Here is a 14,292-nt window from a genome sequence, read left to right on the forward strand (position 1 = left end):
GGAAAAGTTAAGATGAATTTAATAACATAGGCCAAGAACTGTCAGAAACATGCTACAGTAATGAGTCAGATCTGCAGCTGGCATTGTACAGAGGCCCACTGGTGCCAACTGGCCAAGGGTTCAACACTGTTTATTACAAGCAACTCCTGTCTTAGACCTGACATGCTCAATATACCTAATACATACTTTCATGGTATTTATCCATAAAGGGTAGCATGTTAGGTCTCTAATGAAAGCTTGCAACTTAATGGTAATCATTGTGAGATGTGTGTATGGGTACTAGTTAAGGATTAATGTAACTATACTGAAATGTATGCCCTTATGATCTTGTGGTGAAAGTGAATCACCAAGGAATGTGTCTCAGTGATGGCCCTGTCAAGTGGTAGAGTTGTCACTCTTCCCTGACTAATTATGTAATGTATTGCTCAATTGTCTACCATTGCAACAAACCAGAAAAGTCCATGGCAAACCCTCAAAGACAAAACTATGATTACTGAAGCCACTCGGAAGGGATAAAGAACCATATTACCGTAAGGGGACAGCCATGTGTGCAAATAAAGGCAAAAGTCTGATTCTGCACATCACATGGTAGAGAAAGACACTCTGCATCCATTCACGGAGGAGCAGTAGGTGAAAGAATGGACCCTGGCTCCTTCCAGCTAGGAAGTGCTGCAAAAGACTGAACTTTGGGGTGAGAATCTACTTTGTTGGATAGGAACGGTGATTATTAGTGTAGGCCCTGGTTTGGTTTGCTTGTTACTGTTTGTTTCCCTCACTCACTTGTTTCTATTTGAATCTCTATTCTTTCTTCAATAAATTTCCTTTAAAAAATGATAATCAAATTCAAGTGCTGTGTGTGATACAGGAGCAGTAGGCTAAGGTAAAACTGGGGTATGCTGTTTCTTTGGAAAGAGATGTGGGATTTCTGGTGATCACAGGCTGGATAGCAGGACACTTCGAAGGGACTCGAGCGGGGGTGCAGCTATTGTCAACTAGCAAAGGCGGTACAGTCCAGAGAAGAGTGCTTGAATGGCCAACAGCCAGTCACGAAAGGAGTAACACCCAGCTGGCATAGACTAGACTCCCTGGGTAGGTGGCAAAAAGGTGATTGGAGACCTGGGTGCCCTGAGAAGCATAACAGAAATGAATCACCATCACTTCATCTGGCCCAATTGTCCCCCTGCATCACCCACTATAGGATTTGAGCACCTTGCAGTACTTTAATGTATTGAGCCTCACAATATCCCTCTACAGTAGGCAGTATTTTACAGTTGGAGCACAAAGACCCATAGAGATCGACTTGCCCAAGGTAATACAGAAAGTCTGTGCAGTGCAGGTAATTGAACTTCTGATCCCAAACAAACACCCTAACCCTTGGACATACTTCCTCTCAGCAATGAGACCTGATAAGATGACTCATAAAATAACTGCCATATTTGAAAGCTCAAGGGCTGCCATATTGCTGATAAAGAAATTTGAGGCCAAAATTGACTGCCAAGATATTAACGTACACAAAGATGAACACAGTAACAGATTTTTGTACCATCTCACTTCAACCAAGAGATTCTGGAAGTGAGTATAAATAATAATAGTGACACCCAGAGTGTGAACAGTTTTCAGTAGGATCCAGGTTGATCCAGAGAGTCTAATGTGAACTTTAGGGATTATAGGAGGGTGGATTGCCTCTAGTAATGTTTAGCCACATATGAAAAAAAGAAGCTCTGGGGGTTACAACACAGCCCTGGGAGTTGGGCAGACCTAGGGCAAGTCACTTAAATGAACATATTTAAATTTAGGTACCTATATTTCTATATGTAGGCACCCAGATATCTGCCTTATTTTAGAAGTGCTTATATAAATATTTACATGTATGAAATTAAATATAAAAATCCACAATGTAAGAAATAGCCAAAGGATAAAAGAAAAACAGAAAAAACCCCCAAGATTAAAAATAAAAACCTTATGTGCCTCCTAAAAAATATTAAAAATTACATTGTGAATCATCCAGCTGACTCACAAACTATAAATTGATCTGTGTCCCTTTAATTGACTTCTGTTAATGATTGCCCATCTAAAAACAATGTAAATTGTATATGTTTAGTCAAAATAATAGTTGTAGGTGATTTGCTTCTGCTGGTCAGTACCATATAAATGCTGTAGCATAATCCATGCCATTTCCTTAACACTGGATACAACTTTACAAGGTGCCTCTCAAAAGCAGATTTCCATCTGGATCAGTCATTGTTCTTTCAGAGTGATGCTAGAAGGAATTGTTAGGAAAATTTGCAAAATGTTAGCCTAACAACATTAATATAAAAGTGAAAGGGAAAACATTGACAACCTACTTTCAAGTAGTTGGAACAGTAAGAAAATGTGGGTTTCAGAGTAGCAGCCGTGTTAGTCTGTATTCGCAAAAAGAAAAGGAGTACTTGTGGCACCTTAAAGCTTATGCTCAAATAAATTTGTTAGTCTCTACGGTGCCACAAGTACTCCTTTTCTTTTTAAGAAAATGTGGGCTTGTCACCTGGATTCTATGCCAGGGTGACCCTCGGCCAGGCCCCAGCTCTCACCCGGGTCTATGCTTGGCAGTGTCTGGGTATCTCAGCATGCACTCCAATCTCAAGAGGTACAGCCCTTTGGCCGAGCCCCTTCCTGAGGGTCAGTAAACCGAAACAAAGGGGAACACACACACAAAGGAGTGGTTCCACAGCTGCATTAAAAATCCTCCTTCAGAGGGCACTGGTCAGGATGTAGCCCTGAAAAAGTGTTCACAAGTAAACAGAGGCATAGTCCCTTCTTCAGGTGAGTCAGCATCAGGCCCTCCTTTCCTTCAGGGAGGGGCCATCTGATGGCAGAATCTCCTTGGATGACTGCTTTCAGCCATCCCTCTCTCCAGAAGCTGAGTCCAGGTTTGCTCTCCTTCCTGGTCTGTCATCAATTGGGCAGGGTTTCTCCCTTTTTCCCCTCCAAGTCTGACATTTCTCACTGGTGTGATGGCATGGGGCCATTTCAGCACACATTAGCTCATTAATCTCCTATTGCCCAGGGTGGGGTTTGAATACCCTCCTCAAAGGGCTTTTTAACATTAGTTTAAAGGGATTGAGCATATTCCTATTGTTGTAGCTCACTGCCCTCACTTACAGGGGTGGGGTGCGGGGAAGGTGGAGAGGGAAGTGTCTTTTCCTTTACCTTATTCCAGGCAGATGTTAGCCATGGGTGCAGTCTCAATTCCAAAATTTATCAATAAGCACATAATTTATGTTCCTTTCCTGAAGGGGTGTTTTCTCCAGCCCCCCCCCCATGGCTTGTTCTGAGACACACATCCATATCTCAGTGGATTGGAAGGCATCTATCTAATAATACAAAGTGATATGTAAAGAGAGAGTATGCAACCCAAGCACCAATGACACCATTCTAAGGTCTGAAAAGTACATCTCATGGAGCTCTGGATATGGTGATGTATGGTTTAGGTCTGCAAATCACCATAGTTATCAGCATACTCTGCCACATGATCAATTATGAACCATCCACCACACTTTGCTTGTTTTTACTGGCTCAACTCATATTGGCTTGGAGTTCAGGGATGATGAAAGGGAGTTGAGATAGAGGGCACCACTGATTGTTGCCCTCTGCCAATTGCAAGCATCTTTGTTTGAGAGCTATTTATTATGATCATTGTCCTAGATAAAAATTGCCATGAGCCACGTTTGGAATTTGATTTGCTTCCTATTTCCCAGATGAACTCTGAGTCCACAAAACAGCTTTTCAATTGCTTTTAAATCATTTTTCATACTAAAGATATTGCAAATGCAGTTACATAACCCTACACCACTTCAAATAGTTCAGCTATGATTTTCATGTCTCAGATTTTTATACATATATGTTTTGCATTAAAGTAGACAGCAAATTAAGGACTTGCAGAGACTTCCCAGAAGCAAAGTTAATACTTAACATAAGGGATCATCTTCGTATTTTATTCAGTGTTCATATGCTTTTTACATGCCAATAATGCAACTTTGATTTCTAAATATCCCTATTAAATTAGGCAGACATACTGGGATTTGGAACACCTTCCATTTGATAACAAGTACTGGTCAAAACTGGAACCATTTATCAAAAGCTTCTCAAACTTAGAAGTTTCTTACAAAATGGGATCTGAATCTGTGCCATCCCCTGCATTTGCAAAACTGACCAGGTTTTGCAACAACAATTTCTGTTGTATTGTTTCCTGGGTATCTCATGCTTTAATAGCAGAATTATTACAACCATCTTTGTTTGTTAAAAGTATCAAAACTGACATTTTGCCAATGTTTGTTAAGTCTTACTTAGGTAAATAATATTTTAGCAAATATTTTTAAATCCCAGAGGAAAAATTTAAAATGTAAACACTTGGTTTTGGTCCTAAAGAAATTCCTCTAAAGGGCACATCATGCTACTTACAAACACAATTACATAGGAGATACACAACATCAAACAATCCAAAGCAGTTGAACCTTTTCCCATTCCCCTACTTCATTGTACCAATCTCATCTTGATACCATGACGTTTTGTAGTAACTTGAGACTGAAATCTAGCTCATGTAACCCCTACACTAGGGGTTTGCAAAGGTAACACAGTGAGGTTGCAAAAAAAAAAAAAAAAATAGGTGAAAGTGTAATTTGACGAAGAATTTTCATTGTGTGAAAAGAACCCACCTTCACTGCAAGAATCCAGGGTGCGCTTTTGGGATTGGGTGTTAGAGCAAGCACCTTTTTAAATCTGTAAACCAAATAAGTTCAGTATGGAAATCAAGGAGTTACAATGAAAATGGAAACTCTGAATACCATAGTCAGTCACTTTTCAAGGAATACCCACACACATTTAATTTTTTATATAGCACATTGTTATTGCTGCTGTAGACACTTAACTGCCCTATCAATGTGCTGCTGTCTGCCATCAACTCCTAATGAAATCTGTGAAAGCAGAAAGCAGTTGGTGGATTAAAATAGGTGCTCAGCACCTTGCTGAGTCAGTCTCACAATGAGTTTTCCGAGCTCTGAGGCTATACAACTATTGCACTTTAATACATTTTTGTTCTAGTACATGTTTTTTTAACATCACATAGAAAAGCTTGTATACTTCTCATATCCATTGATGAGAAAGGGAGTTTTGCCATTGACTCCAGTAGAAGCAGAATTGCAATCCTTTTACAGTAGCTTTCAAGTGTGGAAATAGTAAATTGTGCTGCTAATTACGTGGTACTGTATGAGATAAGAATCTCCTTTTCTGTCTGTCTCATTCCCTTCCCCATAACAATGTGGCTGACATTAGATAAGGAGTTTTACAACTGTTAAAGAGGTCACGTATGTATTTTGATCCACAATAGTCCACTGCGGCTAGATTGAGCTATGGTGATTTACAACAGCTGAGTTTCAGCTAATTATGTTCATACAACTTACTATAAGTTATTAGAACATGGCTACAGACAGTGCTTTCAAATAATAACCACCAATAAATGGTCACCTGTATTTTCATTGGCAGAATACTAGATTTCTCATGAGACATTTTTGATGTCAAAGCAGAGCTGAAATATCAAATTCCTTTAAATACTTATCTCCACCACTATTACCTGCAGCTGCTTTCAAAACCTGCTGCCTTTGGTATCACTTACATTCCCATAGGAAGATAAACTTCTGTGAGGCAAGAAAAAAAAAAAAAGAAGATAGTCCAAGGGGAAGCACAAATTAATTCTTTTGATGCTAAGTGATAATTTGCAAGTGTTATACCTACTGAATTATGTGTTCTTTGTAAGCTTTGTGAATTTTACTGCCTCTTAGACTGTTAATTTGAAAATAGACCAAAATAAAACCAGAGAGCCGATGAATTCAGAATCAAGTACTGTATTGCCATGTTAGTTCTGGCCACTGAATAGCTTGAATACAGGCAATTTACTTCTAGGCACTGGAATATTAAGAAAAACCATCAAGAAGAGATTATTGAAACTGGCTGTTCTCTTTGGGATCAAAGAAAATATGAAATTGTCAGCTGTAGACAAGATAATATATGTGGTGGTGTAATGGGGGACACCTCTTGGGCACCTCCTGCTGCTGCAAGCAATACTGCAAGCCTTTCCCTTCTCCTAGCACCCCCTGTAGGTTAACAGACATGTAGCCCTGCTTTTGTAAGTGCAGGTACTCTGCCCCTATCGCCCACCCCAGTGGGACCCCAACCCACAAGCAGGATCCCCTCAGTATGTTTCTGTATAAAATGGCATCCTCCATGCAACATGATCTCATACATGCAGCGTGTGTGAGGTCAAAAGCACAGGAACCCTGTTCCCACAGTCCTGCCCCACTATTCAAAAAAGTATCAGCCTTGCTTGGCAGGTCTTCTTCAGATCAGTCCTTCAGCTGGGTCACACAGGGTAGCAGAGAGTTCAAAAACACTATCTGCCCTCACCAAGGTCTTCAGACCCAGCTCTGAGTCCTTTAAATTCAGCCATTTGCTTAAGCTTCCAAACAAACCTTGCCCTCTTCTCAGGGTTTACACCACTTCACTAGTGGCTGGTGAGAGAACCCAGGGACTTACGAACACCAGACACATACAGCTCCCTTCAATTCATTGCTGCTACTTCCCCAGGCTTATTCCCACCTAGCCCCTTTATCTTCACCCCTTACCTCGGGGTTAAATTTCTCCAGTCCTATCTCTCCCACTTTAAGGAAATGCAGTCAGAACCAAACTCTGGTTATCCCTCAAGCGTGTTTGGCCAGACAGAATCCCCTTCCATGACACTCTGCTCTCAGCCAGGAACTGAGCTGCTAAGGCCCCATAGCTCCTTTTATTGGAGCCTGCTGGACTCTGATTGGCTGCTTCCATGCAGCCTCTCTAGGCAGGCCTGGAGGACCTACCTTCGCTGCTCATTTCCTGCGGTGGGGTGTGGTAGGATCACAGTGCTCCAGCAGGGGTCATGAAGGTCTTGTATGCCCCTTAACAGGTGTTCTTGCACTTTAATGGTTAACTATTCATACTAACAAATTTTATTTTAAAAGGTTAAATTTTAAAATCCACTAGCATTATAACAAATGAACAATCAAAAGGTACTGATATTACATTTCAGAACTACAACTATTTCAACAAGGCACCTTCTTATTTGTATGGCTAAAAAAAAAAAAATTCAAAATGAGATGGCTCAGAACTATAATGCTGTATTGTTTTGGAAACCTAGTGGCCCTATTTGTTTAATTTAATCTCTTAAACTTCATGATTATCATGATAATAATAATGATCTATAGAATGTCTATTACTATTAGCAGTTAAATGCATAGTTAAAAAACTGAAAACAACACTTACAAAGCTACCCATAATGATAGCTCTAAAGAAGCATTGTTCTTCCTTACAGAAATATTAATCACAATTATCTTGTTTAGAATAAAAAATAAATGTAAAAAATTATATAACAACAACAACAACAAAAATAGAGCACATAAACGTGTTTTGAATTGCACCCTGTCATTAGTCTTGGGCGCTGCCATATCTCCAAAGGATGTCTTGATTGAGAAATCCATGACACTGATCATGGAGAGTTCAGCCCAAGGGATGACAGCAATCTTAACTGTTGCAGTGGGAAATACAGTGAGAGGTCTCAGAAACCTTGACCATTCAACACTTTCATTTAATCACAGAGCCTTAAATGGCAAAAGGAAGCAAACAGGAAGCCAATGCCTGACATGAGCATAATGAGAAAGGCTAAGGCATAAAATAGTTACACCTAGCAAGGGACATAAGAAGCAATAAGAAGACATTCTATACATACATTAGGAGAAAGAGAAAGATGAAGAAAAGTGTGTGTCCTCTTCTTAGCAGGAAGGGAGAACTAATTATGGACAACATCAAGAAAGCTGAGGTGTTTCATACCTATTTTGCCTCGGCCTTCACTAAAAACATAAATTGTACCAGCCAAATTAGGGAAAGAACAGATTAAAGAATATTTAGATAACTTAGATGTATTCAAGTCAGAAGGGCCTGATGAGGAAAAGCAGCATAAGCTCTGGCAAGGCAAGTGTAAAAGAATAATTAGGCAGGCCAATAAAGAATTTGAAGAACAATTAGCAAAAGACAAAAAATAACAATATTCTTAAGTACAATAGAAGCAGAAACCCTGCCAAACAATCGGTGGGATCACTGGACAATCAAAGCATTAAAGGAAGACAGGGTTGTTGTGGAGAAGCTAAATGAATTATGTGCATCAGTCCTCACTGTAGAGGATGTGACGGAGATTCCCGCACCTGAGCCATTCTTTTCAGGTGGCAAATCTGAGGAACTGTCCCAGATTAAGGTGTTGACAGAGGAGGTTTTGGAACACATTGATAAATTAAATAGTAATAAGTCACCAGGAGCAGATGATATTCACCCAAGATTTCTGAAGGAACTCAAATATGAAATTGCAGAGCTACTAACTGTGGCATGTAACCTATCACTTAAATTAGACTCTGTACCAGATGACTGGCTAATAGTTAATATAACTCCAATTTTCAAAAAAGGCTCCAGAGGCGATCCTGGCAATTACAGGTCTGAAAGCCTAACTTCAGTACCAGGAAAATTGATTGAAACTATAGTAAAGAACAGAATTACCAGACACATAAATGAAAACAATATGTTGGGGCAGAGTCAACATGGCCTTTGTAAAGAAAAATCATGTCTTACCAATCTATTAGAATTCTTTGTGGGAGTCAAACATATGGAAAAGGTGATCCAGTGGACAGAGTGTACTTGGTTTTTCAGAAAGCCTTTGACAAGGTCCCTCACCAAAATCTCTTAAGAAAAGTAAGCAGTCATGGGATAAGAGGGAAGGTCGTTTCATGGATCAGTAACTGGTTAAAAAATAGGAAGCAAAGGGTAGGAATAAATGGTCAGTTTTCACAGTGGAGAGAGGTAAATAGCAGGGTCCCCGAAGGATCTGTACTGGGATCAGATCTGTTCCATATATTCATAAATGATCTGGAAAAAGGGTTAAACAGTGAGGTGGCAAAGGTTGCAGACAATGTTAAATTACTCATGATAGTTAAGTCCAAAGCCGACTGCAGAGAATTACAAAGGGATCTCACAAAACAGAGTGACTGGGTAACAAAATGGCAGATGAAATGCAAAGTAGAGAAAATTGGAAAACACAATCCCAACTATACAAACAAAGTGAGCTGTTGCCACTCAAGAAAGTTCTTGGGGTTATTGTGGATAGTTCCTTGAAAACATCTGCTCAATGTCCATCAGCAATCAAAAAAGCTAACAGAATTTTTGGAACAATTAAAAAAGGGATAAATACTATATACATACATGGTACACCCACACCTTGAACAAGGCACACAGTTCTGGTCACCCCATCTCAAAAAAAGATATATTAGAATTGGAAAAAGTACAGAGAGAAGCAACAAAAATGATTAGGGGATGGAAGAGCTTCCATATGAGAAGAGATTAAACAGACTGGGACTGCTGAACTTCAGAAAGAGGGATATGACAGAAGTGTATAAAATCAAGAACCAAGGTCACCCAATGAAATTAATAGGTTGCAGGTTTAAAACAAACATAAGAAAGTAGTTCTTCACACAATGCATAATCAACCTGTGGGACTTGTTGCCATGGGAAGACCGAAGTATAACTGGGTTTAAAAAAGAATTAGCTAAGTTCAATGAGCCATCAATGGCTATTTGCCAAGATAGTCAGAAAAACAACCCCGTGCAATGGATGTCTTTAGGCCTCTGATTTTTCAGAAGCTCGGACTGGACAACAGGGGATGGATCACTTAATAATTGCCCTGTTCTGTTCATTCCCTCTGAAACACCAGGCAATGGACACTATCAGGAGACATGACATTGGGCTAGTTGGATCATTGGTCTGACCCAGTATGGCCATTCTTATGTTCTTATGAAATTCACCATAGCATGCTTAAGGAACTAGTTGAAGCAAACTCAGAACCATTAGCAATTATCTTTTGAGAACTCATGGAGGAATGGTGAGGTTCTAGAAGACTGGAGAAGGGCAAACATAGTAGCTATCTTTACAAAGCAAAACAAAGAGGATGCAGGGAATTATAGACCAATTAGCCTAATTTCGATACCTGGAAAGATACTGGAACAAATTATTAAACAATACATTGGTAAGCATCTGAAGGATAATACATTTATAAGGAATAGCTGGCATGGATTTGTCAAGAACAAATCATGCCAAACCAATCTAATTTCCTTCTTTGACAGGATTAGTGGCCTAGAGAATAATGGAGAACCTGTATATCTGATATATCTTGGTTTTTAAAAGACTTTTGACAGAGTCCCATATGACATTCTCATAAGCAAACTAGGAAATATGGTTTAGAAGAAATTACTATAAGATGGGTGCACAACTGGTTGAAAATCTGTACTCAAAAATAGTTATCAACGGTTCATTGTCATACTGTGAGGGTGTACCTATTGAAGTCCTGAAGATGTCAGTCCTGGGTCCAGTATTATTCAATATTTTAATTAAAAACTTGGATAATAAAGTGGAGAGAATGCTTATAAAATTTATGGATGACACCACGCTCAGAGGGGTTGCTAGCCCTTGGAGGACAGAATTAGAATTCAAAATAACTTGATAAATTGGAGAACTGGTCTGAAATCAACAAGATGAAATAAAATAAAGACAAGTGCAAAGCACTATGCTTAGGAAGGAAAATTCAAATGCACAACTATAAAATGGGCAGTAGCACAGTTGTTAACAATCTGGGACTACCGTGAATCACAAACTGAATATGAGTCAACAATGTGATGTAGTTTCAAAAAGTCCAATATAATTCTGTGTATTAACAGGAATGCCATATGTAAGACACAGGAGGTAATTGTCCTGTTCTACACAACACTGGCCAGGCCTCAGCAGGAGTACTGTATTCAGTTCTGTGCTTTAAGAAAGATGACAAAGAAAGAAACAAACTGGAGAGAGTCCAGAGGAGAGCAACAAAAATTATAAAAGGTTTAGAAAACCTGAGGTATGAAGAAATGTTAAAAAAGCTGGCCATGTTTAGTTTTGAGGAAAAAAGACTGAGGGACGACATGGTAACAGTCTTCATATATGTTAAGGGCTATTATAAAAAGGATGGTGATAAATTGTTCTCTATGTTCACTTAAGATAGGACAAGAAATAATTGTCTTAATTTGCAGCCAGGAAGATTTATGTTAGATATTATGAAAACTTTCATATTATAAGGATAGTTAAGCACTGGAATAGGGTTCCAAGGAAGGTTGTGGAATTCCTGTCATTTTTAAGAACAGGTTGGACAAACACCTATCAGGGATGGTCTAGGTATACTTGCTCTTGCCTCAGCCCAGGGGTGCTGGACTTGAAGACCTTTAAATGTTCCTTCCAGCCCTAAATTTCTATGATTCTATAAGTGTATAAACTCACAGCAGCATGCCCTCTTCAGCAGGTTGATGACTATGGTCTGCACTAGCTAAAGCTTACACGTAGACTTCAAGGATACCTGTGAGTAAAGCACATTTGAGTAATGGAGGCTGGTGACAAAGGCCTGATTGGTGTGAGGTTCACATTAGGGAGAAAGGACCACCGCCTCCTGGTGAAAGGCCCTGAAGACCATGGCTGCTGTAGACCTCACCATTATAAAAAGTCAATTTCCCATCTTAAGTATGTGAAAAAGCAGATATTATTGCAAGGAGATGTTGGCAAATTCTGGCTTTTTTATTGACACCCTCATTATCGCAAAATTGAAGAACAGCAATGGATCACAGTGGATTAGAAGACTGAGAATTATTTTGCAAGGCATATATCCTCAGTATACAGTGTAGGTATCTCCTCCACCCATGCCTCTATCAAAGCTGCAGAAGCTATCGGAAGACTGTATCCCAAGAAAGGGGAAAAAATTCATAGGAAGAAGTTGTAGACCAAGCTGGATGAGCAAGCATCTTAGAGAGGTGATTAAGAAGAAGCAGAAAGCATACAGGGAGTGGAAGATGGGAGAGATCAGCAAGGAAAGCTACCTAATTGAGGTCAGAACATGTAGGGATAAAGTGAGACAGGCTAAAAGTCGAGTCGGACCTTGCAAAGGGAATTAAAACCAATAGTAAAAGGTTCTATAGCCATATAAATAAGAAGAGAACTAAGAAAGGAGAAGTGGGGCCACTAAACACTGAGGATGGAGTGGAGGTTAAAGATAATCTAGGCATGGCCCAATATCTAAACAAATACTTGCCTCAGTCTTTAATAAGGCTAAAGAGGATCTTAGGGATAATGGTAGCATGACAAATGGGAATGAGGATATGGAAGTAGATATTACCATATCTGAGGTAGAAGCGAAACTCAAACAGCTTAATGGGACTAAATCGGGGGGCCCAGATAATCTTCATCCAAGAATATTAAAGGAATTGGCACCTGAAATTGCAAGCCCATTAGCAAGAATTTTTAATGAATCTGTAAACTCAGGAGTAGTACCGAATGATTGGAGAATTGCTAATATAGTTCCTATTTTTAAGAAAGGAAAAAAAAGTGATCCGGGTAACTACAGGCCAGTTAGTTTGACATCTGTAGTATGCAAGGTCCTGGAAAAAATTTTGAAGGAGAAATTAGTTAAGGACATTGAAGTCAATGGTAAATGGGACAAAATACAACATGGTTTTACAAAAGGTAGATCGTGCCAAACCAACCTAATCTCCTTTTTTGAAAAAGTAACAGATTTTTTAGATAAAGGAAATGCAGTGGATCTAATTTACCTAGATTTCAGTAAGGCATTTGATACCGTGCCACATGGGGAATTATTAGTTAAATTGGAGAAGATGGAGATCAATATGAACATCAAAAGGTGGATAAGGAATTGGTTAAAGGGGAGACTGCAACGGGTCCTACTGAAAGGAGGACTGTCAGGTTGGAGGGAGGTTACCAGTGGAGTTCCTCAGGGATCGGCTTTGGGACCAATCTTATTTAATCTTTTTATTACTGACCTTGGCACAAAAAGTGGGAGTGTGCTAATAAAGTTTGCAGATGATACAAAGCTGGGAGGTATTGCCAATTCAGAGAAGGATCGGGATATTATACAGGAGGATCTGGATGACCTTGTAAACTGGAGTAATAGTAATAGGATGAAATGTAATAGTGAGAAGCGTAAGGTTATGCATTTAGGGATTAATAACAAGAATTTTAGTTATAAATTGGGGACGCATCAATTAGAAGTAACGGAAGAGGAGAAGGACCTTGGAGTATTGGTTGATCATAGGATGACGATGAGCTGCCAATGTGATATGGCTGTGAAAAAAGCTAATGCGGTTTTGGGATGCATCAGGAGAGGCATTTCCAGTAGGGAAAAGGAGGTTTTAGTACCATTATACAAGGCACTGGTGAGACCTCACCTAGAATACTGTGTGCAGTTCTGGTCTCCCATGTTTAAAAAGGATGAATTCAAACTGGAGCAGGTACAGAGAAGGGCTACTAGGATGATCCGAGGAATGGAAAACTTGTCTTATGAAAGGAGACTTAAGGAGCTTGGCTTGTTTAGCCTAACTAAAAGAAGGTTGAGGGGAGATATGATTGCTCTCTATAAATATATCGGAGGGATAAATACAGGAGAGGGAGAGGAATTATTTCAGCTCTGCACCAATGTGGACACAAGAACAAATGGGTATAAACTGGCCACCAGGAAGTTTAGACTTGAAATTAGACGAAGGTTTCTAACCATCAGAGGAGTGAAGTTTTGGAATAGCCTTCCAAGGGAAGCAGTGGGAGCAAAAGATCTATCTGGTTTTAAGATTCTACTCGATAAGTTTATGGAGGAGATGGTATGATGGGATAATGGGATTTTGGTAAGTAATTGATCTTTAAATATTCAGGGTAAATAGGACTAATCCCCTGAGATGGGATATTAGATGGATGGGATCTGAGTTACTACAGAAAATTCTTTCCTGGGTATCTGGCTGGTGAATCTTGCCCATATGCTCAGGGTTTAGCTGATCGCCATATTTGGGGTCGGGAAGGAATTTTCCTCCAGGGCAGATTGGAGAGGCCCTGGAGGTTTTTCGCCTTCCTCTGTAGCATGGGGTATGGGTGACTTGAGGGAGGCTTCTCTGCTCCTTGAAGTCTTTAAACCATGATTTAAGGACTTCAATAGCCCAGACATAGGTGAGGTTTTTTGTACGAGTGGGTGGGTGAGATTCTGCGGCCTGCGCTGTGCAGGAGGTTGGACTAGATGATCAGAATGGTCCCTTCTGACCTTAGTATCTATTAATCTATGAATCTATGAAGCTCTAAGTGCTTCCCGTACCTAATAACCATGATTTCCTTCTT

At 39.7% G+C, this 14,292-nt stretch overlaps 1 protein-coding gene across 7 annotated transcripts in view; it reads right to left on the reverse strand.

The window, feature by feature from the left end:
* The window catches only part of SEMA3D (semaphorin 3D), a 201,093-nt gene that overhangs the window by 140,429 nt on the left and 46,372 nt on the right, over positions 1-14,292 (reverse strand). Inside the window, exons 1-3 of one of the 7 annotated variants that reach the window (XM_043498025.1) lie at positions 6,657-6,783; positions 3,190-3,349; positions 2,571-2,756 (exon numbers count right to left, since the gene is read on the reverse strand). The exons of 5 other annotated variants lie outside the window; for them this stretch is intronic. Coding sequence is in view for 1 of the 2 variants with exons in the window: in XM_043498005.1 (XP_043353940.1) it covers positions 6,731-6,766 (36 nt within the window). In the remaining variant the exon portion in view is untranslated. Of the gene's footprint in view, positions 1-2,570; positions 2,757-3,189; positions 3,350-6,656; positions 6,784-14,292 lie in introns of those variants that run through there. One more of the 7 variants, XM_043498005.1, reaches the window with a different exon arrangement.

Source organism: Dermochelys coriacea, chromosome 1 (genome assembly GCF_009764565.3).
Source record: "Dermochelys coriacea isolate rDerCor1 chromosome 1, rDerCor1.pri.v4, whole genome shotgun sequence".
NCBI classification, from domain to species: domain Eukaryota; kingdom Metazoa; phylum Chordata; order Testudines; family Dermochelyidae; genus Dermochelys; species Dermochelys coriacea.